We start from the raw sequence: 27,862 nt of genomic DNA, 5'->3' as shown, positions 1-27,862 counted from the left end.
TGATGTTTCCCCCTGCATTTTCATTTTATTAAAAAAAAACCCATTTCATACAAGCAATACATTGTGTATTGAGCCTATTCTCATGCTGTATCATTTAGTAATTCTTATCCCTACATAAATGTATGCTGACCCCGTGCTTGCTCCAGCCAAAAGAAGGTGGATCAACACTGAAGTCTGATACATGGGCAGAAACATGACAATCTCCCAGCTCAGGAAATATGACATCACACCTGGGAAGTTGCCCAGGCTAGTCCAGAGCTGTAGAGAACTAATTCCCATGTCAGTTGATTCAGAGGCAAAAGCAAGCCCAACTCTCCGTGGTAGAGATACATGCGGAAGTAGGTTCCTAGGACGCGAGCAGATGTGGAGGAGTCTCAGAGCTGAAATCCCCCTCTCCGGCTGGGGCAGGATCCGCAGGCTTGCCATCCAGCATTTCTTTGTAGTGACGCTTGAAAAAGCCAAGCTGTGAAATGTAGTAAGTCAGAAAAATCGGGTGAGAGGAACGGGAAGAAGGCTGAAAAGGAGAAGTTGAAGATAAGAGAACTAAACTTCTCGCTGGGAGCCAGAGCAGCCGTGTGCACAGCTGTCCTGTGCTGAGAAGGACTGCAGACCAAGCGGTTGTTAGAAGCGCAAGTGTGGGAGAAGAGCGCAGATTCACCATCAGGCAGATTTGCATGTGTACCGCGACAATCCTGTTTCACTTCAGCCATCTGTGATGCAAGTCTTATTGTTATTTTAAAGAGGAGAGGCAGAGAGAGAGACCAAGCGACTTGTCTGAAATCAAAGTGTAAGTGATAGGGACAGAACATGAGCCCAAGCCTGACCCGCAACCACAATCCGAGGTCTCACTGTCCTATATGGTACAGGGCAGAGCTGGTGGTGAGCACTGGCAGGGTTAAGGAAATGACCTGAAAATGACTCACCTTGTACAGCGCTGCTGTGATGAGGGCCAGCAGCAGCAGGCCTCCCACTGAGCTGCCTACCACGAGCAAGAGGGGCTCATAGACCTCCAGTTCTTCCAGCACTGTCTCCGCCTGGTTTGAAAACCAATGAATGCTCTCTCTCTCTCTCTCTCTCACACACACACACACAGACATACTCACACACACACACAGCAGATCCCCAGCCTTTCACATCCCCCCTCCTTGCCAATGCCCTGTTCCGAGCATGGAGCCACAGAAGCTTCCATGCATTCTGAGCACCTGGGGACCTACATTCATCCTCCCTCCAGACTGGCACATCCCCCAGGCAGCACTACAGACGAAGCATTAAGAGCCCTCTCGCCAGCCTGGCCACACTCGCTACCTGGGCTCTCAGAAATGCCTCCTGTCCTGGCAGCTGGGAATACACGGCTGTGTTGAATGTGATTTCAGCCACACTCATGAGCAGCACTTTTTTCTGCAATGTCTGCAAAAGAGAGGGTGGGGCAGAGTTGGGAATTGGATGTGGGGCACTCAGGACTCAAGAACTGCCCTGACCTAAGGATGCCCCAGTGCCATCAGGCACACATGGACCAGCGGGGAGCTGTGCTATTGGCCCCACACCTGAGTGACCCAGCCGAAGCTGAGGTTGCCCTTCAGAGTGAAGTCCAGCTGGTCCTGAACACCCAAGGAGGGGATGTCACAGCGGAAGTGCAGGCAGTCGGCAATGGAGCAGTCCTGGGGGTGGGAGGGGAATGCCACTGAGGAGAGGTGTCTTTACTTAGAGACAGAAAGAGAAAATAAAGGCTTTCCAACATGGGCAGAGACTATGAAACCACAGGTGACTACACAACTCTGATTCATCAGTATACTCCTCCGTATGGACTGTTCTCACCAGCACAGAACGCCTTTGAATCTGGGTCAGAAAGTCTGGATTCTGAGGAGGTTCCTTCTGTGACACACAGGAGACACCCTGGGGGCAGGGAGGGGACAGTTTCCTGATAAGAGTGAGGCCTTCTTATAGAACGGGGTTCTGGAGAGAGAGAAGCGGCAGGCTGGTACCTCTGCTGTGCTCCGAACAGCCGCATCCCACACAGCTTCGCCGTTCAGGAGTCTGGGGACCCTGAAGTGAACGCTCACGGCCAGCTTCCACTGACTGAGGTTAGTCACCTGCAGGAAGCGGAGACCAGAGGCCGGTTGGATCCCTCTGTTTCTCACCAGCGGCTCTCCAGCCTTCCCCCATCTGGAGCTGAGGTCGACGCGCGGATACTCCAGCTTCTCACACGATATCGGTGCTTGGCCTCTCTCCTTCGTCCCCCGTCGGAGGATGAAAAGTTGATGTGCTTGGTGTAATCGTCCTGCCTGGAGAAAAAGGCGTGTTGGTGGGAAAACAGCCCTGATGCCGTCTCCATCAGAACTGCTTGCTGCAGAGTACTGGGCCCAGCAGGTGATTGGGAAAGTAACAATGGTCTTAAGTACGTCTGCAGCCTCCAGGCCTCTCCTAGGGTGCCTGTGCCAGGAGCAGGAGTCGCCAGCTCTTCCCTTGATGCCCTGACTACACACACACACACACACCCTGCCCTCGACTGATTTGTTCAGGGATTTTCACTTATAGACACAACTTCTGCGTGTCTCTTGTAAGGATCAACATTTCCCAGTGGGGAGAAAGCGTTTATACGCTTTCTCTGGCTGATAGAGTCTAGCGCACAGGGCGTGGCCTCGGGAACACCTGCAAAGTCTTCTGCCAGAATAAATAAGCCGATGGCGGTTCTTTGAAGTAAAGGCTAGATTACTTGGGACAAATTGAGTGAGAGCCTGTCTCTGGTGACAGTAATGAACGCAGGTATGGTCGTGTTGGGGCGGGCGAGCACACGTAAAAGGAAATGGTCCAGGAACTCAAGCCAAGAGGGGCCCTATATGTTGACAGAGGTTTCTGTCTCTTCATTTTTCTTTCTTTTTGTATTTGTGAGACAGACCTAAAACTATAGCCCAGACCAACCTTATATTTACAATTATATTCGTGCCCCTCCATTCTAATGCAAGGATTACAGCTGTCAGCCAACACTCCTGGCTTACCCATGACTTTCAGTAGAAATTTGCTATGTTACAAAAGAAGGCAGGGAAGGGCATAGGAAGAGTAGGAGGGGGAAGAGAAAGGGATGGCGTAGATAGAGTAACTACATTACTCATGAATGAAATAATAAAAAATAAAAATTTGAATTAAGAACAAAGAACACATACGTACTTTTGAAAATGTATTATTATATACCACTGCTGACATGACTAAAGAGCATCAAACACAAAAGTTTTGTTCCTGGGGTATTTGGATGGTTCTGAGGATTTCAAAAGTTAAGACACAATCCCTGCTTTCTCGGTGCTTGATGTCTCCTAATCAATAGAATTAAGCAGGCCATGTACAGTGGTGCCCGGCTGTAATCCCAGCACGTGGGAGGCAGAGGCAAGCAGATCTCTGTGAGTTTGAGGCCAGCCTGGTCTGCAGAGCGAGTTCCAGGACATCCAGGGCCACATGGTAAGACTCTGTCTTAAAAAAAAATCTTGAGCAATAAGAAGGGCCAGCAAGCTCTCCAGCACCCAAAAACCAGACTGTCTACCGAGAGCCTCAGCGTACCCCAGAAGTTTCACACTATCAACCTGACATTTAAGCGCACAGAGGAGAGTGAGGATGTGGCTCTGAGGCCAGGCCCTTGCTTAGCACGCGCTTGACCCCAGGTCCAGTCCTCAGAACTGAGGCACTGCTAACAAATTGTGCGAGTTTCTATCTCAGACCCACCACTTCCTACTCAAGCAGTAACTCGAAATGTAGGGCATTTAGCCTCGTTAGGAACAGTCGTGCAGTTCTCCCCCTTCACGAGAGCTGTGGCAGCACAGCACACATGAGCTCTCCCACAGCACAGCACACACGAGCTCTTCCACAGCACAGCACACAAGAGCTCTCCGTCACCACTGGGGTTTCCTTAGTGTGCGAGCTGGGATTCTGCTACGTTTCCCAAACCTCTGTGTCTGTGCTTCTATTTTCTTGCTTTAAAATCTCCAGTTCTAAACCTCTTTCCTTTGAAAAAAAAATTTTGCATTTATTTGTTTATCTGGGGGAGGGTGCCCCCATGCCCTTTTAGAGGTCAAAGGACAATGTATGGAAGGAAGTCTGTTTTCTGCCTGTACCATGCGGATCCCAGCATCATCTGGCCTGGCAGCTCACGACTTCACCCTTTCAGCCATTTTTCCCAGCCTTAGCCCTCTTTCCAGATCTAGGCAAAGCACTCAGCCTTCCTCAGCCTTGAGAGGTGTGAACCCATGAGCATGGGGCACAAGCCCCCTCTGGAAGAAGTCTTCAGGCTCCCCTGCTTTCGTCAGACTGTATAAGCCACCCTGTTAAACAGGGTAGCCTTGTAGGAGACATTCAATATGGCTTACCTGGTGAATACAAGGGCAAGTTATTTAACCTCTTGATTATTTTTTATTGGTAAATATAAAGATAACAAGGTAGTTATCCAGAGGATTAAATGGAAAAAATAATAATAAACCAAACCCCACTAAAACAAAAAAACACTTGAAATGTCCCCAGTATATCTAACTGTAAGCTGTGTTATACATCTTTCCCTGGGGAATAACAGAGAAAATTCGTGTATATAGTCTGATTTGATCTGGAGCCCCTCCAGAATGCCCATCTACTCAGCCACCACAGCAGCAAGCCCAGCCCACGGAACTCCCACTCTCTGGAGTCTAGTCCAGTGTGGAAAGTTCCTGCTTGCTTCTGGCTTACTCTGCCCGGCTCACCCACCCGCCTTTAAAACCCCTGGCAGCAGCTTTACAGTCGGCTCTCCCACCAGCTCCACCCTTCTCTGACCTCGGCACTCAATGCCCAGGGAAGCCCTGGTCTCAATCTAGCAGCTTCACTCAGTGTCTAGCACCGAGGAAAGCTTCATGTGAAAGGAAGACTGAGAGTTGGAGGAAGAGGAGGAACTTAACAACGGTGACAAGGTTTGAATGTGCCATCAACAGGCCCTGGTATCAGAGAACTCTGCAGCCTTTCATGGTGTGCTATAGATAAATGGCTGGAAACCCACCCATGAGTTTCCATGCGAGGAAGCCTGGAGGCTCCACACTGGACACAGTTTGAATTTTTTCACATGTTGGGAGCTTGGCCCCGAGGTGGCAGTGTTGGCAAGCTGTGAGACCTTTACAGGCAGAGGACCTGGGAGAAGTTTCCAGACTGGCACCTCCTCCTTAGCTTTGCTCCCCTGTCCTAGCTGTGTGATCACCCTCAAGCTCACAGCTCTGTCACTGGCATGCCACCTGCCATCTGTGGTGCAGGGGATTCCAGCCAAATCTGGCACTATGCCACTTAGGCGGCCAATCTCCAGACTGTGAGCTAGCGGAACCTCTTCTTTATAAGGCTTCTGCCTCTGTCATCATCGTGCCTCCGTCATCGTAAAACGGACGGATTCAGATGCTCATTACGAAAAGAGCCCTCTGAGCCAGAGGGGCCAGGCTCGGAGGAAGGGCTGCCGGGGAGGGCTGAGCAGTACCTGCTGATCACTGTGTACACTGAGTACTTCACCGGGAGCTCCAGCTGGAAGGCCGTCTTATTGGTTTGGGGCTTATTATTCTCACTGGAGAAAAGAGTGGAAGACAACTGTGAAGGGATCCAGGATGCTGCTCAACCAACTCACTTGAAACATAAGTCATTTACCCTCATTCGATAGAGTCTTGCAGTTCTAATGAGAGCTGTGGTGGCCCCCAGCACACGTGAGCTGGGGTCTAAAGCTCGGGGAAACTCGGCTGCCTCACCTGCTCACACTGGCCTGCAGAAGCAGCCTGTCTCCCAGGAAGGCCTTGTAGGAGACGTCAAATGTGATCATGAAGGTGCTCTGAGGGGAGAAAGAACAAGACACGGAAATGGAGAAGCTCAGGGAAAATTAAGGGACGGGAATGGCCTGGGACAGGGGAGGCCAGTGCTGAGGATTTGGGGGGGGGGCAGGCAGCACTGACCTTTGCACCTTCCCGGAAGATGGGATGGTTGATGCTACAGCTGCTGCTCCTCAGGTTCTCCTTGTCAGTGAGCTCAGCCTCACACGCCAAGCGAAGTGGGTGCTGATGAGGTTGCTTGTAGGGGCGGAGACGAATTCAAGGTTCTGCGTTAGCTACTTTTCTGTTGCTATGATAAAACACTACAGTCGAAGCAATTTAAACATAGAAGTGTTTATCTGGGTTTTCAGCTCTAGAGAGAAAAGAGTCCAGCACGGCAGGAAAGTCGGCAGAAAACAGCAGGCCTGGCAGCCAGAGCGAGAAGCTGAGGGCTCACACCCTCAAGTGTACAGCAGAAAGGGCAAGCTGCTAGGGCCTGGAGCCTTTACTCTCAGCCCCAAGCCAGCAGTGGCGTGCTTCCTCCAGCCAGGCTGCAGCCCCTGACCTCCCAGCCGGCACCAGCAACGGAGGACTGAGGGTTAACGTTCGGAAGACTATGGCAGACATTTTTTTCATTCAAATCACTAGAGTTGCCCGTGCACCCATGTAGAGGACTGACATATGACAGTGACATATGACATTACAGAGCAGTAGGGGGGAGCAGCACAGTTTTTCAATAAATGGTACCAAGAAGACGCATCCCATATTAAAAAATGAAAGTACAGAATTAGATCCCTGCCTCATTTTTATACATTAAAATAAATCCTAGTCGTTTTAAAGCCTTACACTCACAAAAGTAAAACCATAAAGATTTCAAAAGAGAATATGGTTTTTACAGCCTTGGCATGGGGAACCTCACTCATGGAGGTTAGGTGGTCTAGTAGTTTCATGCTTGAGTCTCAGAACCACTTAAATAGGGCATGATGGCACATGCCTGTAACCCTTGAATTCAGAAGTTCAGGGTCAACCTGTGACCATGACACCCTGCTGTCACTGAGTTTGGTTTCCATACAAATCCTGATTGGGATCAGGTCTTGCTGGAGTTGGCCTTGCCCAGGCCTCAGCAGTGGCAGGAGTGGGGGTGCACAGGGCGGCTTAGGAGCAGAGGCAGTGGCTGCTGGTGTGTAACTCAGGGAGAAGTATGGACACGAGCAGCGGCCTGAGGTCTGTGAGCAGGTGGGAAGACATACACACTGGGGCGTTAGGATGTGAGGAACTGTTTTGTAAACAAGATTCACATACAAAAATTACTAAGAATAAAGGAAAAGATTGATAAACGCAATTGTAGTTGGATGACAACATTCTTCATAGTGCTAAAGACAATACATCACCAGAATTTGAGTGTGTAAGGAAGCCTTCAGGTCAGTGTTTGAGACTGAGACTCCCTAGCTAGTCCAGCACGTCCTAGAACTCACTATGTAGACTAGGCTGGCCTCAGACTCACAGAAATCCTCTTGTTTCTGCCTCCCAAGAATTCTGACAGTAAGGGTGTATGCCACCACGCCTAGATGTTTTGTCATTTTCTTTAGACAAGATCTCACTCTGTAGACTAGGTTGACTTCAAACTCACAGAGATCTGCCCAGCTCTGCCTCCTGAGTACTGGAATTAAGGGCAGGCACCCCTGTGCCGGCCAATTTTTCAAATACAGGACAAAACAGAAAAAATATGCAGATAGACACATCCCAAAATATAAAGGACCACAGAATATATGTGAGGTTGCACAACCTCTCTAAAACATTCCAAACAAAAACTGCAAGGAAATACTGCTATTATAGCACCACCTGAGAAGTCAAGGGTCAAGGGCCAACAGATAGACGGCACATAGGTGTTCTCACGTGCTGCTCACAGAGTGTGAGTAGGCGGGGACACTTCTGAAAGTGTTTAATGTATAGACTCCGTGTGTGGCATAAATCTTCCCAAATATCATGCCTTGTGCACCAGGATACCGGCTCAAGAACGGTCGTGGCTCAGATCGGGAAAACACCCACGAGTTGTAGAGGGGATAGATCATGGCATAACCTATGTCTCACGCAGCAGTGAAACTGCTCTGCTGTTACGTTAGGGTGTGAATGTCATTGCTGTATGCTTTGTCCTCAGAGATGGCGCTGTGTTGGCGGGATGTAGAACACTGAGAACGGCCAGCTTGGCTGCATGACGCAGGCTATTCTGAGCAGGTATGGAGGCATGTAGCATCCCGCCTGAGCTCCCTTTCTTCTTTGCTGCTGAGGCATGACCGCCCTTACACTACCGAGGCCAGGCTGTAGCCACTGAGCCTCCCTGTGAGGGATTTCTTAACGTGGTTGAAGTGGGAAGACCCACGCTATATCTGGGCCACGCCTCTGGCGGCAGTGGAGAAAAAGGCATTGAAAAAGGGAACTTTGCTCTCTGTCTGCCTGCCCTCACTGCAGCTCTAACAGCCCTGGGGCCTTAGCTCAGCTGACACCTTGTTCAAGGCAACATTCTGACCTTGAAACCCAGCACATAGGCCACCACACTTGCCAAAATGAGAGCAAAGCCCTAATCTGTCACAGTTTCGGGATCCAGAAAGGTCCCTAAGTGTACTAAGCTTGCTTTACGGCCCCTGTAGTCTTGCTTCTTCGCTAACTGTTCTTGCTAACTAAATTGTGTCAGCCAGGATGTGGGTTTTGCTCACAAAAGACAAAAAACAGTAAAGCGTGGGGCTGCATGATTTGGGCACATTCTCTGTGCCCCTGCCAGCTGACAACACAGACTTTGTGTTAGGCTTTAAGAGTGTCCCCGTGTTCTCTGGTAGAACCACCTCACAACAACAGCTGGCAAGTTCACCTCTCCTGTTGCTGTAGTTGCTAGTACTGAATGTGTCTTTTTCAGGATTTTGACACAGACTGAAGACCAGCAGCTCTCCAAGGACTCCTCCAGGTCTCCAGCACCAGATTGAGGCTGCTGCAACATCAGCTCTACGACTGACATTTGCTGTATTCTCTGCCTTCCTGTCCCGAGTCAGCCATTGCTGGACTGCCCAGGCAATATTCTACAAGCTAGTTTAACTCCTCCCCTTTAATATATACTCATCATAGCAGTTCCATTCCTTTAAAGAACCCTGCCTAACATAGCTTCTAAGCCATGAGCCAAGCGTGCCTTTCCCTCTTCAGGTTGTTTCTGGCAGGCATGTGGTCACAGCCTGTGGCGACCACAAGCCACATGCAGCACTATGGATGAGTCTCACAGACAGTGCTGGAGGAAAGGGCCAAGACATGGAAGGGTACACATAGCATGTTTCCATTCAGCGGCAAAACTGAACAGAGGGAGTTAGAGGCATGCTCCTGCAGGGCAAATCTACAAATACCTGGAGAAGGTTAACAGGAAGTGAAAAATGTGATTATCTTAGGAGAGAAAATACGGTTATGGCAGGGAAGGATACAGAGTGTGGGGCCTTCGAAGGTGCTGGCCGTTTTTGTTTGTTTCACTTTTGACTAGGTACTAATTTTATGGGTATTTGCTCAGTATTATTTATTAGTTGATACATAGGCTTGCTCTACTTTTATCTGGGTGTTTTTCTATTATCTATGATGGTATAGACTATCTAGATACATACACAGTAGAAGAAGTGCGAAACAGGAGGTTATAGGGCTCAGGAGAAACCTTTTGGTGTTAAAAGTCTTGGCATTGGACCCCAAGACTTTAAACGTGAAGTTTAATCCTCATTGTGAGATATTAAGAATGAAGAAATTTAACCAGACTGTGCCAGGTAGAAGCGGGGCCTTTGGGAAGTGATTAAAATCAGATAAGGTGGTTAATGTGGGGCCCTGTGACAGAAGAGGAAAGAGCACCCCCCACACGGCTTCTCTATGTCATTCTTGAACTGCCCTGAGACTCTGCCAGATGCAGCCCTTAAGCCTGCACCTTCAGAACCATGAGACAAAATAATTACTTTTCAACACTTCTTTTCAAAATGAACCTTTATAACTCATCCAGCCTGTGGTGTTTCGGTATTAGGGAGAGAAAAGGCCCTAACTGTCAAGCAGGGTCCGAGGGGACTGCTCACCTGTGTCCCTGTTGCGCGTCGGTAAGATAGCCCCGCCGGGTAGTAGAACTTGACGAAAGCTTCATAGCTGTCCTCACCATCATTCCACACAGTTGCTGTCACTGTGAGCTCGAGGGATCTCCCCACCACCAACATCTGCAGGCTGAGAGGGAAGGTCAAGCCTGAGGGAGTGACTCTATTGGAGATAAACTGAAACGGGATCAAGAGCAGAGGCAAGATGGCGGGAACTCTTGAACCATATACTTGTTAATGTTTCAGCGGAATCCATTTTCTTAGAGAGCCGGGGGTCACAAGTGCCTCCTCATATGGAAGGACAGAGCACTCACCCTGAGAAGTTAAAGCTGATGCCCAGGTCCCCTTCACACTGGAGTTCTTGCTTACAGTTCTTCTCAAACGGGAGCTGCAACAAAACAGTTTGCTCCTTTCTCATCCTTATCCAAATCGGTCTCTAACCCCTAGTGGGACTATTAGTAAGCCGTGGCCTCCAGGTTCTGATAGATCCTAGCAAGGAATTAACATAAATTTTGGGATGTGAAAGAATGATAACACAAGATCTTAGCTTCAGCAAGCGTTACTAAATACCAGGAGTTTTCTACAGGGTGGAAGTTTGGGGGAGTAAAAACTGCAGGCTAATTAGATATGGCTGCAATGCTCAAGAAAGGTGTGATCCAAGACAGTCACCAATGCAGGTGCAGACTGCTTCAGTTCCCAGCGACATCGCTTTGAAATGGGATAGTCATAGTGGACTTGGGGGCCAGAGAAAAAGTAGGAGCAGCAAGCCACTGTGCGTGACCAGGAGCTGAGGTGTTCTACAGATGAAGAGAAGGAAACATTTTTCAGATGAGAATTGCAGCAAAGGCTGTGAGGTCAGTATGAAAGAAATGGAGTGGCATGCAAAATGTGTGTGTCTGGACATAATGGCACCAGCTGGGTATGTGTAAGGGTATATGCTAGGCTGGGCCCAAGAAGCCGAGGGGCATTTTGGATTTGTTGTCAGTGGTGGACAATGAAACTCTATTGTGGGTTCTTAAGCACATAAAGACACAATGTAGCCAGCCATTCTGTCCCTGGGACTCCATTGGAAGCCTATAGAGATACAATGTAGCCATCTTGTCCCAAGGACCCATTGGAAGCCCATAGAGATACAAGGTAGCCATCTTGTCCCTGGGACTTCATTGGACAGCTACTCACAGAAGCAGTTACATGGTCTTGGGAGCCCACAGCCAGTACTGGTCGAAGATTCCTGGATGAAGCAGAGTCTCCTACCAGAGAAAAGTTGAGGCGCAGGATGATAGGGTTCACCATGTCCTCCACACAGTCCTGAGAAAGAAGGAACTTTGAAGAACCACCATCATTCTTCCTCCTCATGGCTAGGTTCCTCCTCCTCTGCCTCCAGACAGCATCACATCCAGGCTAAGAAGCCAGGCTGTCCTCCCAGTGCTCTTCTCTCTGGATTCTCTGTTCTCACTTTTTCCACTTCACACAGCAGAGAGCAGGACCCCACAAGCTAGTCTTGGCTCCTAACCTGCTTCCCACAAACCCAAAATTCTCACTGGCAAAAGCAGCTTCATTGTTTCACAGTGATCCCCAAGCCCCAGAGTCTTTCTTCGGGTCAAAGTTGAGTTCTTAGTTTCATCAAAAATGGCACGCGAAATCAGACGGCCTGGATCCAATGCCAGGTCATACCTGACAGAGCTTTGGATATTACCTAAAGTGAAAAGGAAAAATACAAAAGCAAATAGAACTTAGAATTTCCTGTTTACATTTATTTGTTTATACTTGTTGAACATTTTCTGTAACGGCATCAAGTTTTGGTAATACACATGGAGACAATAATACATGATAGGTAGGTAGGTAGGTAGACAGACAGACAGACAGATAGATAGAGGAGCTAACCATATGGACCATGAATGAAGTATGGAAAAAAAAGAACGTTCCCAACTTTTGGTACCCTAAGACTCTTATGGAGAGATATTCTTAACGTACGTTCTTAAACGTACCTGGAGAAAGAGGGGTGGAATGAGGTGTGATGGAAAAATCAAGGAGGAGCAAAGCTGGGATGGCATTACAGGAAGGTATTTGAGTCTCTATATTTGTAAGATAAATCAGCTTAAAGGTTTTATTGGTTGGGGTGAGGAACCTGGTTTCATATTCTGGGATCAAGTCTAGTTTCTCATTAGACAGTGGGTGGGGTGAAAGGGTATAAGAATAGGTATATGACCACTGAGAGAGCTGGCTTTGCTGTAGGTGATCAGAGGGTTGGGAGCTTAACCAGGGATAGAGGCTGGGGCAGAGAGCAGAGGAAACAGGTGCAGGTCTTCCTAGACAAGAGCCCATGGGTCTGGGTGCATGAAAAAGGGGAAGAAGAGAACTCAGGCCGTGACTCAGGCAATTGAGGAACGGTGAAGAGATTTGTGTTCCCAGACTTCCTCTGTCCTGAACATAGCCTTGAAGGCCTCTAACAGGGTGATGCTGAAGCCACATTTAGGAAAATACTCACCTAAGTGGTCAGGTGAGCCTTTGTGGATACTGAGGCAGACAGTGGCCTCTCCAGCCTCGAGGGCAGTGGGAGTCCTTTTCCAACACTGATACACAGCCTTTGCCACCTCCACGGGGGCAAATCTTATGGAGATCTCCACCCTGAGCAAAGGCAAACTCCTGGGGACACAAAACAAGGGCTGAAGGAACGACACTGGCCTCTGGGAGAAGGAAGGACTTGGACACAGTGGGCAAGGGTGGGATGTGGGTGAAATCTCACCTGAGCAGCAGCACGTGCCCCTGGGCTCCCACAGCCAGGTCCACCAGGCCATCCTGTGTAAGGTCCTGACCCCCACTTAATGACTGACCCAAATATTGGAGCCTCAGGGAGAGCTGGGAACCAGTGACCCGCTGATCAAGAAGGCAAAGGAAAAGAAAAACCAATAGATGTTGGTCTCCAGGGCTTGTTAAAGGAAAAAATGAAGTGTCAGGAGTTAAAGCAAGCTGTAGGGGGTGGGGAGTGTCTTAGGAGACTCAGAAAAAGAGAAGGGGACCCTCTTAGAAGTCCAGCTTCTCCTGAGGGTGTAAGCAGCAATGAAATAAAACTATGGCCACAGGAGTAAAAGAGATCTATCAAATGTTCATCATTTGTACAGTCATCCAGAAAACATTTGATACAATAAGTGCCTTAAGCACTTATTGCACTTATTGTATTATCTTTAAGGGAAGGAAATAGTTCATCATTTCTATTTCACAGGAAAACAGAACAAAGCAAAACAAAACAAAAAGCAAAACCTTTAGATCTTGCAGAATCTAAGTCAATCATTTAGACCAAAACCACACAGCAGCTGATGGTGGCTTAATCTCTTACTCAGAAAGCTGTCCACATCACAGTGGAGGCTGTGTCCATGCAAAGATGCTTTGTGCTTAGTTCGGAGAAACAGACTACAAAGAAACAATGAAAAGCAACAGCCACTGTTGCCAGGAGCCAGAGACTGACTTGAGCCAACCCAAGACATGGAGAGGGAGAAGGAACCAGAAGAGGCTGACAACAAGGCCTCACCTGGCTGGGCGAGGGAGTGATGTCCAGTTTTGAGGCTCCATGAAATGTGTAGACAGCACCTCTGTTCTCCTCCTCTCCAGGGGCACCGACGGCCACATCCGCCAGACTGTCCCCATTCACGTCCCCTAGCACTGTCAGGGCTGCCCCAAAGCGGCCCCAGGGATGGCCCTGCTCCCCGTGGAGAGTGGCCTCACACTGCCACCTGCCCCTCTGCAGAGCAAAGGCAGTGTCACACCCAACCTGGGCAGCCCTCCACCCACTCCAGATGCCACCAGCCAGGACCCTTCCACTTACCCCAGTGGGCATGGGGCACACGGACACCTGCCCCCCTCGGGTCTGCCCGTAGTAATGGGGGGCACCGATCAGGACCAGGTCAGTGCTGCCATCTCCATCCATGTCCACTGAACAGAGGGACGCCCCAAAGTAGGAGCCAATCTGGTGGGCCGAGCCTGAAGTCATCCACGGATGCCCCTCTGGGCCAGGCCCTGCCTCTCTCCCAGCACCACAGCCTCCTCCAGGGGCCCCACAGCCCCTCTGTTCATTGCCTCCTTCTCCACCCTGGCCACACTGCCCACTCTCATGATCCACAATAGCTTCTTCCATACCAACCTGTGTCCCTCTGACTTCAGTCCTGGGCCTCCACTGTCCGGATTCCTGGGTAAAGATGACAACCTTCCCCGTGTGCTGGTAGCGAGGGGCCCCCAGGACCAGGCTGTGGACCCCCTTCCAAAAGGCCAATGCGATGGAGTAACCTGAGAGGCCCAGACCTCAGCACCAGGGCTCCTCCTGCTCTCAGGCAGCTCTTCCCACCCTGTCTCCTCCCACAGCCTCTTCTTACCCAGGTAAGAGTCCCTCATGTCCACATTGTCCTGAGACATGTTGATGAAGGTGGGCTTTGTATTTGGGGAGTGTAAGAAGGCGCCTCCAGACCAGCTGAAGCTTCCAACAGCCCCTAGAACTGGTCCATCCTGGGAGGAAAGGATCCCAGGGTGATCAGGCAGGAGCAGGACGCTTTCCTAATCCAAACAAGCCTGCCCCAAACACCTCTCACTGTTTTGACTTTTCCCTTAGTTTTCACCAGCAGTCTCTGCGCTCCTCACTCCAAGGTGCCCTTCCCAGCCCTGCCACCTCTCTGCCTGTTCTGCCTCCTCGGTTCCTGTTCTACCTTCTTCCATCCGAGCCTCAAGCCTCCTCAAACACAGTGTGTAGGTACCATTCTGCTGGAAAAACATCACTGGTCCCCTCAGAATGTCTTCTGGGTCCTTTCCCAACTGAACCTATGCAGTTGATCTCCGTTCCCAAACATAGGGTGCCTTTGTCCTGACAACCCCTCAACTATCTCTCAGCTCTTCTGTGACAAAGTCGGCCTCATCACCAGTGACCTCAGACAGAAATACTTCTTGCTCCCCAGCATTCCTAATTCACTTTCACATGTTTAAACTTTTGAACACAGAGAACTTAGAAATGAAAATCACTGAAAGAAGTGTGTGATGACTTTCCAAGCACCTTTGACACAGCTCCAGTGACCAGTTAAAGCCAACCTGGTTTCATTTCTGCCATCCCCCGCTCAGCCCTAAATGATTCCATTCTCTTTAGATGCTCTGGGCATACATCTGCTTCCAAAACAAGCCTCGTTACACTGTTTTCTGTGGCACTGTTTACTCTCTGGTTCACGTGGTCTGGGACGTCCACACCCTCCAGCTGCTCACTGTCCCTTGCTCACTCTACTCCTGCTATGTTTATTTCTGCCCCAGAAGAGCCTTCCCAGTTGCCTTTTCCTCTAACTGCAACAATCATTTCTCAGCTTTTCCCAGCGCTGGCTCTTTCTCATCACTCTGAGTCACCTGACCCTCTTTCCCTTTCTATCCCAATACCCAGCACTGTCTGAGAGTGCTTCATGTGTAGTTTCTACCCACTAGAATGCGTGTTCCATGAAAGCAAGAGCTTTGGCTGTCTCCTGCTGTTCTTTATTCCCAGCACCTTAAGAACCGTGGGTGGCACTGATCAACCAGAGAACTTAAGAACAAATCTGCCTCTGGTCTCTTCTGGGCCCCATCCTACCCCCGGAAGGCCCAGAGTCGGTGCCCATTTACCGCACACAGACTCCACCCACCTTCGTGAGAGCCGAACTGAAACCTTCCTGTGACATCTCGTGCTGAAAGGAACTACTCAGACTTGACTGGGTTCCTGTGGGGAAACATGCCACTTAGAGTCTCCAAAGCCAGGAGAACAGGAGGAGTCAGAACAGAGGGAGAATGGGGTTTGGGACCTGAGCTCTATTTTTTTTAATAAAAATGAACATTAAGACTATTGGAGGCAATTAGTAGCAATCCCTTCAGCTCCAAGGAGGGAGCTTGTTCCTACCTACCCTCGATGGCAAAGATCTTCTCCTGAAGCTGCTTCTGGATGCTGCCAAGTGCTACAAAGTTGCCCACCTTGAACACGTGGTCCCGTGGGGGAGCTGAGCCAATGGTATTCAGCTCCTGCAGGGCAGTGCGTTCCTGGAAGGCGTCTCCCACCTGCAGCAGAGTGCCATTTAAATAGTAGAAGCCCCCTGGAACTTCACTGGGTGAGGAGAAGGCTGGGTGTGGGCACAAGGAGGGAAAGACCGTACCCCAATAGCATAGCGAATGATGCCAGCTTTCTCTGCTTGGGGGATGACATCACTGTACTCCAGGGGGTCTCTGTATTTCTGCCCATCTGTGATGACAATTAGGATCTTCTTGACGCTTTTACGGGCCCCATTCTTGCTATGAAATAGTTCTCTCCTGTCAAAGAACAAAGAGAAGTGATTATGGAGACATAATTGATTACAGAAAGGCAGTTTGCAAAGGCTGAAGCTTATCTGGATGTTAGGAAGCCCAGGACCTGCCGGGCATGCTGTAAAAATTACTCAGAGTTGGCAATTGTGGCACAAGTGTGCAGTCCCAGCCTTTGGAGGCTGAGACAGGAGGGCATGGGTTCCAGGCCAGGTTAGGCTACATAGCGAGAGCTGGGACACACACACACCACTTACTCTCACACCTATCCCCTTACCTCTTGTCCCATCCCCTATAACCCTCCCCCCAAAAAAAGGTGGGGAGAGTGGGGGAGGAAGGAAAAGAGAAAGGATTCCCTTTTGAAATACTATACTGAAACGACGACAAATAACAAAGGGGTTTATATTAGACATTTACTAAAGTCCCTAACACCGAGCCTCATTCCTAGGAGGCAGTGTGGTTCAGCTCAGAAGCATTGGAGTCAGGCATCCCTTGTATGTGCTACTTAACCTCTCTCAGCCTCTGATTCTCTCCGTGCAAAGTGACAGTAATCGTACCTTAACTGTTCTCTAAAAATGGTTCCAAATGGTTCTTCTCCCACAGAGAACCTGGCCTGCCCCAAGACTCACCCTTAGTGATGTAGCAGCTTATTTTGCATAGCCAGGCAAGCATTCTTTTTTTTCTTTTCTTTTTATAATTATTTTTATTAATTAGTTTATTCACTTTGTAGCTCCCTCCCTCCTCCCCTCCCAATCCCACACTCCCTCCTTATTCCCTACCCATGCCCATCCTCCTCCCCTTCTCTCTGATCCTAGTCTATCAGGAGTGGCTGTATTGTCTTCCTCTGTGGCCTGGTAAGGCTGCTCCCCCCTCAGAGGGAGGTGATCCAAGAGCAGGCCAATCAGTTCCTGTCAGAGACAGTCCCTGTCCCCACTGAACCAAATGGAGCCGGGTTATTGGAAAGATCACATGACAGTGAACAGCCTAGGGGTGAGTGTCGATCAGGTGGTAGCTCTAACAAAGGCTTAAAACGTAACTGTAGACGCCCACGCTCTAAGCCCAGAACACACCAAAACACCTGCCAAATACAATGCCAGAAACCACCCAAGTGTTCAACCTCGGGGAGAAAATTTAGCAAATCGTAACTCGGCCTTTTCAGTTCATTTGTTGAAAAGTAAAAGTCAAAACTGTAGCAAAGCATGGAACATGCTCTGAATTTAGATTTTCTTTAAAAAGAGGAAAGTCTATTTTTACCCTATTGTGATCATATGCTATTAGTTTGCATAAAGGCAAGTGATAGGATTTGGACTGTGCCAGGCAGGTGGTGTTTCTTGACTCACTTGAATGCGTCACTTCTTGCTTCTAATACACTATATTGTAGAATGTCTAGAGGGATTCTGGGTAACCCTCAAATTCCTATAATGCTGTTGCCATGGTTTGGGTTTTGTGAGCTGTTGTTTGACATGAGGGCTGAGTTGGTCTCATCAATCCCAAGTGGATCTCAAATTCAGCCTAGGATGACCTTGATCTTTTGCTCCTCCTTTGTCCACCTCCCAGGTGCTCGGATTAGAGGGGTGCCACTGCCTATTAAACACTCCACCGAGGAGGCCACAGTACCAGCCCTGCTGTTTTGCCTTTTTAAAATGAAATGTCTTAAGGGAAAGAAGGAAGAAGGAAAAGAGGACGAGAGGGAGGAAGGGGTAAGAGAAGAAAATTAACTCAGCACTGGAAAGAACCAAGCAATAGCTGAGTCCGAGGCGAGGATGACACTGGCTGTGGGATACGGGCTGCTGGGAAGAGGCAGTGCATGCTGGCATATGGGGAGCAGGCCTGCAGCTGTGAACCGCTGTCACCTTGCCCCATATGCTCTCTCTTCCCTGGTCCTACTGGTGGTAAAGCATCGCATGCTTCAGGAAGGACTCCAGGAGGGGAGCTGCCGTGTGGTTTTAAACCCCTTGCATTTTCCGTCTTGTGTTCAGTACACAAGAGTCACCACAAAGGAGAGTGAGTGCGTTTTAGCCAGAGCATCACTCGTTTGGGATGATCCTATCACATTCAGCACAGCACCCAAGGGTATGCAGGAAGCCAAGGATTCCAGACACTCAGCTCACTCCTTCACAGGAGAACCACACCCCCTCTGCCAGCCCCACCACCTTAAATGGGCTTTGCAGTGACCACCAGTCCAGTGCTGACCAGACACCGAGAAGGAAGGGTGTGTTGAGGTCTCTAGATGCAGGCAAAAGGAAAACGACTGCAGAGGAGTCTAGCTCACATCTGAAAGGCCTCTGAAAGGGATTCTGCCTTCAGTCCCTTCTCTGCCTAGTAGCCCTCCAGAGCCTCCCATGGCCTCCAGGGAGGAACTAGGACCTATGTTGACTGGGCATTGAGGCGGCAGCAGGGGGGAGGAACTCACACCACTCTCTGGATGCCAGTGGCTGTGAACGTCAGGCCTTGCAGCTGGACAATGGAATCCACCAGGCTCTGAGGGTTCAAGCTCCTCCGGAATTCAGTAAAGGTAAAGTGGGTCTTTAGGATGTTTGAGTACTGCATCAGGGAGAACTGCAAAAGCCAACAGAAGCTCAGGTTCAGGGTCCCCACGGTTCCTTCCCTCCTTCATCCCTCCACTTCCCCTCTCCCCTCCCTTTCTGGGTTCCCTCACTCCTTCTCTGCAGGTAGTGTGGTGTGTGTGTGTGTGTGTCTGTGGTGTGTGTATATATGTGTGTGGTGTATGTGTGTGGTGTGTGTATGTGTGTTTGTGTGTGTGCGTGTGTGATATGTGTGTATGTATGTATGTGTGTGTGTGTGGTGTGTGTATGTGTGTGGTGTGGTATGTGTGTATATATATGTGTATGTGTGTGTGTGTGTGTGTGTGTGTGTGTGTGCAGGTGTACTTGTGCCACTATGTGTAGGCCAGAGAACAACATTCAGGAATTGATTCTCTCCTTCCACTGCAGGTCCCAGGGACAGACCTTGTGGTTCTGTCTACAGGCCTACGCGGCAAGCGCCTTTGGCCACGGAGCCCTTGCACTGGTAGCCCTGCTGTTATTTTCAATTAGCCTTTTCTTTTGAAATAATTTTGGATTTACAAATCATTTCCCATGTACTTTAAGACAAAGATAGCATGGGTTATACAGAAAACATAACAAAGAAACCGTTACTTGCTTGAGTTACCTACAGTGAGCTTTCACAGCTAAATTGTTTTAAAATTCTTTGCTGTTGTTGTGTATTTATTTGATTGGTAGTTTTTTGTTTTTGTTTTGTTTTGTTTTTTGTTCTGTTTTTGGAGGTCTGGAAAGGGCCATGTTATACAGTCCAGTTGAATCTGAACTCACACGACCCTGTTGCCTCAGTCTCTCGAGTGCTGGGATTGCAGGCATGCACTGGCATGCTCAGCTCTTTCAGTGGCTTTGAACAATGGAGCATGCAGACACATATTAAATGCTGCAGAAGAACCTCTTGAGTTGGGGCTTAAGTGAGCCCTGATACCTTGCTCTGGGTTCTCAGCCCTGCATAAGCTCTTCCACTGGACTCCCTCCTCCACCGGCTGTGCCAGGCCCCCCTCCTGCATCTGTACCACCCTTCCACAGGCCTCAGCCTCCAGTATTCACCGACGTGCTGGTGCTCGCAAACTGGCCCATCAAAGCTTTGACAAAGTTCTTCATCTGGTTGAAGTCTCTTTGGTCAATGCTGCCAGAGCCATCAATCAGGAAAGCAATGTCCATCTCTTGTCCTGGACACTCTGCAGTGAAGGAGAGAGGGACCAGATGTGTGTACGGCCTCAACCATTTCCTGGGGCCCAGAATTCTTTCTGACATGCAGAGTTGGGAGCCCAAGCTTAGATTTCCCTGGCAGTTTCTCACTCCGCCACAGTGAGGGCCCTTGCCTCTTCTTACTTTAATGGAAGTCATGGTGCTGTCCTCACTCACCCCCTCACTTTCCCCAAAGAGGCTGGGAAAGCAGGAAGGAAGAGGCAAAGGCTAGGGACCAAGGAGGCCTGCAAACCACCCACTTAAATCCTCACTAAACACGTGCTCTTGGGTGTTAAAAACCGCAGGAGCAAGCTAGTTCAAGGCCACATTCTGGCACCGAAGTGCCCGATCATGAACCCCAGCTCTGCTACTTCCTGGCTGATGGCTTTGGGCAAGTTGCTTACTTTCTCTGGACTTTGGCTCCCTTGTCTCAAACATGAGGATAACAGCAGTGCCTACCGCAGGAGACTATTGCAATAACAAACCTGTCTAGATCAACACAGGGCACGGCCTGCTGTAGGGATTATTGTCACCTCTCACCTGTGCCAGGAACTCTCTAGGCTTGCAGAACATACCTGCCACGAATAATGAGTATGCCACCAGGTCCGCCCCCTTCCAGTACTGAGGCACTCACTTCCAGCTCCGAGGAGCTGGCCAGCAATAGCTCTCAACATCTCCAGAATCCCTCTGGACAGAAGGACTGTTGCCTAGGGTTACAGCCTACACATGGGATCAACTAGAAAGCAAGGTCCCAGGTCCCAGAAGCGTCTGTAAGGACTGCATCACCATTTGCCTTGCTGTTGTGTGACAGGCTTTTCCTGATGCAACACACAGCGAGGTTCCAGAAGAAGGGGAACACAGTGAGGTTCCAGAAGGGGAACCCACAACGGTCCAAAGTAACAATTGCATCAAAGTCCAACTTAAGAGTCACCAGCAGGAATACGGTGAGAGGTGATGGACAGGAGCAGGGCTGACCCAAAAGCCACAGCATCACCAAGAAGCCCACCCGGGCACAGGTGACAGCGCAGGAAAGCTGCTGTCCTGGAGCTCTCGGAACAACTGGCACAACTTGCAGGTGGCTCAGGAGCCTCTCATTCCTTCCTGGAGGGAATGCTTTTGTTGGAAGGGAAGTGCTCACCAGTGTTTGCCTTCTACCCAGGCTACTCCTGTCCCGCTTGCCAGCATTGCCCTCAAGAACCTTCTCAAACCTCAGAATCTGTTTCTGGGAAGATCTGGCTGCACAGCCCTCAGTTTCAAAACTACAAACTTCCTCCGACCTCCCGGAGGTTACAGTGTAAGGGGAAAGACACACCACCTGCATGTAAGTAAATGGGGCCTTTCAGGTTGTCCCCACATTCACCCTGGGGTTGTGGGCTACGTGTGGAACCCTGTTGTTGCTGCCCCTGACACCCACATCCTGTGTTATCCACAGGGCGGTGAGCGAGCTGAGCAGCGCGACCCTGAGGTATCACAACTTGCCTCCCCCACCCCATTAAAATGGCCTTTGCCTCTTTCCACTCTCCTCCCCCACGTCACCTGCTCCACTCCCCAGGGCCTCAGGGCTGCTGGGGGGAAGTAGAGGGTCCCCACTTCCCTTTCTGCTGCTGCAGTGACCACAAAGTTCAGCATCTTCTCTTCTGTAGGCTAAGGGATGTCTGGTGCAAGTGATGATGGCAAGAGCGAACCGTTACAGAGTGGCAGCTAGACCCTGGACTCATCAGCTTACATGCATGTTAATTATTTTTATCGTTGCAATAACCAATGCTATAGACATGACCGCATTACCCTACACACTCCTGAGTAGCCACTACCCTGTATTTCCGCCCGTGTCTTCAGCCCTATAACAAAACAACCAGCCTTGTTTCTGGTCAGGCCCTTCTACCAAACGTCTCCTCTGTTTCTTTCCCCTTTGCTTGTATCCACCAGGCTTCCAACAAGTGCCTGGTAGAGCTGAGCATCTCACAGAAAGCAGCAAACCAACCAGGTGAAGGCTGGCTGAGCTCTGTGGCCTCTATCATCGGTTCCTCTCTGTGGTTTTCTCACCTTTTAAACCTGCCCACGACCACCTGGCCTTACAGAGAGGTAACTAGATGATGATCCCCATCCCCCACTGGCACCCAGCACTTTCTGGTCCCAGATGGTAGAGAGCAGACCCTAGTTCTCTCTAACTCTACCAAACCTGCCTCTCTGATGCCTAATTGGTACATTCGCTACCATTAGGTATCCAACCTTGTGACATCTAGGGACATCTGTGAGGAGACACTGACCTCATTGGACTGGACACAGTCTCCCCAACTCCCAAAGCCCTAGACACGGCTTCTCTGTTCTTTCTGCTCCCCAGAGAGAATCCAGTCTCACTGAGGGGTGTCATTGTTGCTGCTCTAACACGGACTAACTGTTCACTGTTAGTGAATGGTGGCCTCTGCAGTCTAAAGCATTGCTCTCACTTAAGCGTCCTGTAGGGCCCCCGGCCTCCATTCTTGGGCTACAGATGAGGCATTTATCTGAACCCTCCCCTCAGTGCGAATATATAGTTGTTTGACAGAATGTTCCTAATAAGGGTTAGCACATGCTATGTGCCAGGCAGGGATCCATTCCCTTGTGTGCTTAAATCATTTAATCTTTATAACTGCATGAGCACTAGCTCCATTTTGGCAATGAGGAAGCTGAAGTCCAGAGAAAGGTGGAAAAAACTTGAACCCAGATATACCACTGTTGTGCAGACTAGTTTTCGATGAGACAACATCCCGGCCCCATTTTCCATGGACCACACGGACACTCCCACAACTGTGCAGCACACTTCCTGCAGCTCTGTCGTTTGCAACTTCTTTGAGAGTCTGGGGAGTCCTGGCAGCTTAGTCAAGAGCCAGCCATACAATCTCCCTCATGGATTTCTCTTCCTTAAGACATATTTTTGCCATCAAAGGAAATCCAAGGAGTGTCTAGACATCGGTAGCATCTGTGAGGCCTTCATACGCTGTGTGGCCAGCACACAGGCTCTCCTCTGACCCAGTCATAACCTACCGAGGGCTCCTGTCCTCTTTGCCAGGCCAGAGCGTGCTCCCAACCCTCCCCTTGGGCTTCACGGAGGCCCCGCTCAGCCACAGGCAGCGCTGCAGGAGAAGAGGCCTCATGCGCTGACCACGTGATGCCAGCTCTGCTGACCACGTGATGCCAGCTCTGCTCCCCGGAAGCTTTGACTCCAACAAACCCACCTGGCAGGGTAGCAGGGACAGCCTGGATGAACTGCAGGCTGGAGCCTAGGAGGAGGCAGGAGCCTTTTGCATACACGTTCTCCCCGCAAGCCCTCTGTGCAGTCGGACCACAGGCCTGAAGGGAGAGGCCGCGTCTGTAAGCCTTGCTTCCCAGGGAGATGCCTCCTCTCCCCCTCCCATCCCGACCCCCAGCCTCTTCCAGTCCCTGCCATGCTTCTCATGACCCTCCTGTGACCCAGAGAACTCACCAGCAACTGGGAGTGACTGCTGGCAGCCACCAGAGACAGGCCCAGGGACATGTTGACTACCTTGAGGGGAACTGAGAAGGCAGACATACATAGTCACACTCAGCCACATAACCTCCTTGGGGGGGATAGCCTTAGCGGGAATCTGCTGAGGGGGACGCTTCGGGAGAGCCGGGATCCTGACCACTCACCGCGCAGTAAGATGGGTTGGCACACGCCAGTGGCAGGTACACAGTCATACAAGCGTCCTGTTTGGTTGGCTGCCAACACCTCCAGGGGCGCTCCCACCACAAGGCTAGAGGAACAACCACCCCACAGTCAGAATAGGAACAGGGCCGCGGAGGACAAGGAACTGTCTGGCCATGAGGAAGTGAGACTGTGGGAAGAGTGCTGGGTATTTTTCTTTCTTTCTTTTTTTTTTTTTATTTGAGAGGTCCCTTAGAAATAAGTCGTGTGTCTCAGTCACACGCATGGAAGGGATGCTCACTGGCTTATTATGTACATGCCTATGTATATGTATTTTTTCGTGTGCATTCTGTGGAGATCTGTGAAGATCTGGGTGAATAAATACTTTGGATTGTTTTATCAACAACAAAAAAAGGTTTTTTTTGCACCAAAATGACATTTCCCAGTCACGGGAACACATGATGACCCTGCCATTCTGAGCCACCTGAGAAATCGTCACCTTGAGTTAAATGGAACAATGTCCTGAGCATAAGCTTTGCAAGCGGAGGCGATTCTAGTCAGCTGAAAAAAAAAAAAATCTAAATATAATGTAAGCAATTTAAATCTGACAATTGAACACAGTTCTATAAAAATCTGTATGTAGAACTTACATCGTGGCAATGTAAGCAGTTTACTTGCAAAACACCTCAAGGGGATATTCTTTTTTAAGTTGGAAACATTTTATCACTACCAACAGTCCCCACACAGACAAGAAAGTAATCAAGCCTGGATATCTTTTCATCCACCAAGCATGCTTGAGTCCGTGAGCTTCTAAAGATTCTTTTCTCAAGAGCAGTAGTTTTACAGAAAATTACAATTCTGTATGTTATCCATGATTCAGGGGTTTTCAAGAGTTTCCTGAGGAAAACCTAAGAGATGACTACAGCGTTCAGGATCTGATGACACAAACCTGACTTTTCTTTGCTGAATTCATTTTGAAATAGATACTTGGTCTTTTCAGTGTTTCCATTATGGTTCAAAAAAAAAAAAAGTCAGGACAAACAAACACAGCTTTGCAACAATCAGAAAATTATCAATAGAACCTAAAAAAAAAAAAAAAACTTTTGGTGATAGATATGAGGATAATGGCTATCTCTGGATTTACTGGGTGTCGGTGCCCAGCAGGGATAGGATGGGTTTGTTGGAACAGGATTACATGAGGATCTAAACAATAGCTTCTCTGGTATATACTTGTGTAAAAGTATCATTGAATTGGATCCTTTAGATTGGTGCACCAGTTTGTGTGTTACATTTTTTAACAAAGAAAAACAAACAAACAAACAAATAAAAAAGGAAGAACCTGGAACCTAGAGTCTATAGCTGAAGCTTTTCCCCCCATCTCCACAGGTTGCCAGCTTGGCGAAGAGGTGGGGCCTCTGTGGCTCCCTGTTGGCTCACCGCCAGCACCTCTGTGGCACCAGCTGCAATTTCCTGCCTGGCTTTGCTCCCCTCCTCCCTGGGCTTCCCACACTTGGATTATAGCCATGTTACCTGTGACTTGAAATCCTTTGGCCCTTATTTGTGGAACAAGAGACTCGAAGCTCCCAGAGGTGGGACCAGCTGTGTAATTTGTGGCTATCTTGCATTGATGTGAGATAAAAATATGGTACCTCCTGAGGCTGGGGAGAGATTTTTCCCAGTCTCCTAGTCTCTTGGTAGTTGCTAAGCACACGCCCCCCAACCCTTAAGCTCTAAATACTTTTGTGCTAACTTCATCAACCTTGACCATACTCAGCTCATGCCAGGAGAGGACAGCACAGTGGCCAAAAGGCAGAAAAAGAATAGACCTGCTGAGAGCTAAGTGGGTTTGTGAGCCAAGACTTCCAGCTCCCCATATTCCATTCTTCCCTTACAAAATATAAATGCAAAGGTGAAATCATGAACAATGTAAGGAGCCTGAGAATAGAAGAGTAAACTGCAAGTGAGTGTGGGTACGGTGTGGTTACACTGGCCACACACAGAGAAGCCCCAATTAGAGGGCAGGTCCAAGGGTTGCTGTTCAAGGCCAGGTCTTATCTCAACTTTTGTGGTGCTTCCTAGGCCCATTAATTAAAAAAAGGAGGTGTCAGGGTCCTTGAAAGAGACATGGAAGGACTTCTCTTTCACCCAAAGCACATTTCTCCCCATTACCACCAGCAGCTACCTGCCTACAGGACCTGAAAAGAGTTGGCACAGGAGAACAGACAAAGCCTTCCTACCGAGATCCACCGAACTGTACCACAGTCTGCCCAAAGCCGGCTGCGTCCTCTCTGAAAACGATGGGCTGCTCCACATCCAGGTTAGACCCATCACAGGAAGCCAGGACTGAGGAATACAGGGGAAGGAGGGTTAAAAGACATCAAAGAAGCCAAATCCCCAGCGCCTCGGGTCTCTTGATACTCGACCTCACTCTAATTCTGGCTGTCACCTGCACAAGAGAACAAGCCCTCTCCTCCCGCTGTGCCTCCCCTGTGCTTCTGGGCTAGCCATTTGGGTGGTCCTCATCTTTCTTCCTCCCTCCAAATTAATGAAACCCAGACCAGTGAGATGGCCCAGCTTCCTGATACCAAGCCTGAAGACCTGAATTCAATCCCTGGGACCCCTCACGGTGGAAGGAACAAACTGACTCTTGTAAGTTGTCCTCTGACCCTCACCTGCATGCCACACCCATGCCCCTGGACCCCCACAAACACACACACACACACACACATACAAAATTAACACCTTAAAAATAAACAAATAACAAAACCCAACAGATATAATGCTGCACACCTCTAATTTCAGCACTTGGGAGGCAAGGGCATGAATATACTGTAAATTCCATGCTGGCCTGCTCTACAGTGAGTTTCCGGCCAGCCAGGGTGACATGTAACACCCTGTCTCAAAGAAACAAAACAAAGCACAAACCCAATGCAAATGGTAACAATGCTATATCTGCAGCTCCCTTCAACAGCACAGCCACTTTCTAGTGCATGCAGGATCCTAGCAAGCTCTCCTCTTCCTTACTAGGTCACACTCTCCTTGCTGACGACCAAGCCCAAAGCCTCAGGGCGTCCCTACCTTTAAAAGCCTTTCTGCTCCCTCATATTCCTAAGCAACCATCTTTCTTCCCCACCCAACTAGAATTCACACCTGTCTCTGGATTCTGGAGTCAACTCCATACCGTCAGGACCAAGGACACTCCGAAATGGTTGTTTGTCTGAGTAGGGGCCAGAGATACATTTGAACTTGGGGTACAGATGGCTGGGGAGCCGGGACCCTGTGGCCACATGCTCAGGAGCCTCACGTATACCCCTTCCTGCCTCAAGTGACTCTCCTTCTTAGCCAGGTTCAAACCCTCCTGGGCAATACAGCAGAAAGTAAAATGGTGAATCGGCAGGCACCAGGGAACAGAGAGCCCACAGAGCTCTTTCTAAGGGGCATCCAGACCAGACCTTGCTAAAGAGAACCTGCACATCTGGGCTTTTTCACAGATCTGAGTTTTAACTGATACATGAATGTGGTCCCGGTACAGACATTAAACTCTGGGCTAGTCTCTTGATAGCAGTGGGACCTACCTACCTGAAGTCAAGACTTGGAGAACACCTGTGCCCAGACAGGTGGGACCCAATCTTTTCCCCTATCTGGTGGCTTCTGCGCTTTTCCTGTACACCTCTGTGTACGTGCCTCTGTAAGGCGGAAGCCTTGAAGAATGACTCTCAAGAAAGGTCATTCACTCTGCACACACACTCTGCTCACAAAGTCACCTGTCCCCCTTTGACTCAGGACCCTTCCCAACCCTTGACTCTTCTTAAGAGCTATTGGAGATGACCAACAGTCCCCAGCTATCCCGCCAGGCAGAGGGGACCCACAGACCTCCTTCCCCACTGCAAAGCCTTACCCCAGCCACACAAGAGGATCGCAACTCCACGAGCCATCACTGAGCAGTGCACTGGAAAGTATAGAGCTGTACAGTCTCTAGGGTGCTAAACCTCCTTGGGGGCTGGTAATTAAAATAATGACGAAGGACCTCAAGGGGTGGGGGGAGGGCCTCAGTGGGGAAAAGGGCTTTGGTTCATAGAACAGACATGTAGAACACAGGCGAAACACACCCCACAAAGAACTGCCTGATGCTTTTCTGCTATCACCTATTGGAAGCTTGCTTCCCTCTCCTGGAGACCACCCTCTCCCAGCTGTAGTTAGATGGGTGGCAGTAAGATTTGGTATTAAAAGGGTGTGAATATCTGGGGCCTCAGAGTTCTCTAAGGCTGCAGAAGAGCGGAAAGGGAAGAAACTGGA

At 49.5% G+C, this 27,862-nt stretch overlaps 1 protein-coding gene and 1 long non-coding RNA gene across 2 annotated transcripts; one reads left to right on the top strand and one right to left on the bottom strand.

Moving 5' to 3' along the window:
- On the bottom strand, positions 1–27,542 carry Itgad (integrin subunit alpha D). Its single transcript, XM_060380647.1, has 30 exons — positions 27,465–27,542; positions 25,804–25,909; positions 23,572–23,675; positions 23,384–23,454; positions 23,136–23,250; positions 19,780–19,910; positions 18,585–18,730; positions 16,027–16,180; positions 15,781–15,931; positions 15,526–15,599; positions 14,251–14,380; positions 14,022–14,164; positions 13,707–13,847; positions 13,413–13,622; positions 12,630–12,760; positions 12,372–12,529; positions 11,425–11,579; positions 11,063–11,191; positions 10,198–10,271; positions 9,872–10,013; positions 5,931–6,044; positions 5,730–5,809; positions 5,468–5,551; positions 2,204–2,282; positions 1,983–2,090; positions 1,816–1,893; positions 1,545–1,658; positions 1,306–1,407; positions 924–1,034; positions 1–463 (listed from the first exon to the last, which is right to left on the bottom strand). The coding sequence occupies exons 1-30, from the start codon at positions 27,499–27,501 to the stop codon at positions 347–349; spliced, it is 3,489 nt and encodes a 1,162-aa protein (XP_060236630.1). The 5' UTR covers positions 27,502–27,542; the 3' UTR covers positions 1–346.
- LOC132653157 (uncharacterized) lies at positions 21,110–22,157 on the top strand. The gene is made up of 3 exons (XR_009590894.1): positions 21,110–21,241; positions 21,353–21,385; positions 21,847–22,157. It is a non-coding gene; the product is annotated as an uncharacterized LOC132653157 (long non-coding RNA).
- Positions 27,543–27,862: the final 320 nt, after the last annotated feature.

This window comes from Meriones unguiculatus, chromosome 1 (assembly GCF_030254825.1).
Source record: "Meriones unguiculatus strain TT.TT164.6M chromosome 1, Bangor_MerUng_6.1, whole genome shotgun sequence".
Lineage (NCBI taxonomy): Eukaryota > Metazoa > Chordata > Mammalia > Rodentia > Muridae > Meriones > Meriones unguiculatus.
Note: the sequence above shows the minus strand (reverse complement) of the source record. Positions and strands in the feature narration are given on the sequence as shown.

Coding starts and splice junctions, on each gene's coding strand:
- Itgad (XM_060380647.1), bottom strand. CDS start 27,501: ATGGCTCGTGGAGTTGCGATCCTCTTGTGTGGCTGGG. Junction 12,530..12,629: donor GGGCACGTGCTGCTGCTCAG/GTGAGATTTCAC, acceptor TTGTGTCCCCAG/GAGTTTGCCTTTGCTCAGGG. Junction 6,045..9,871: donor GACGCGCAACAGGGACACAG/GTGAGCAGTCCC, acceptor CGCCCCTACAAG/CAACCTCATCAGCACCCACT.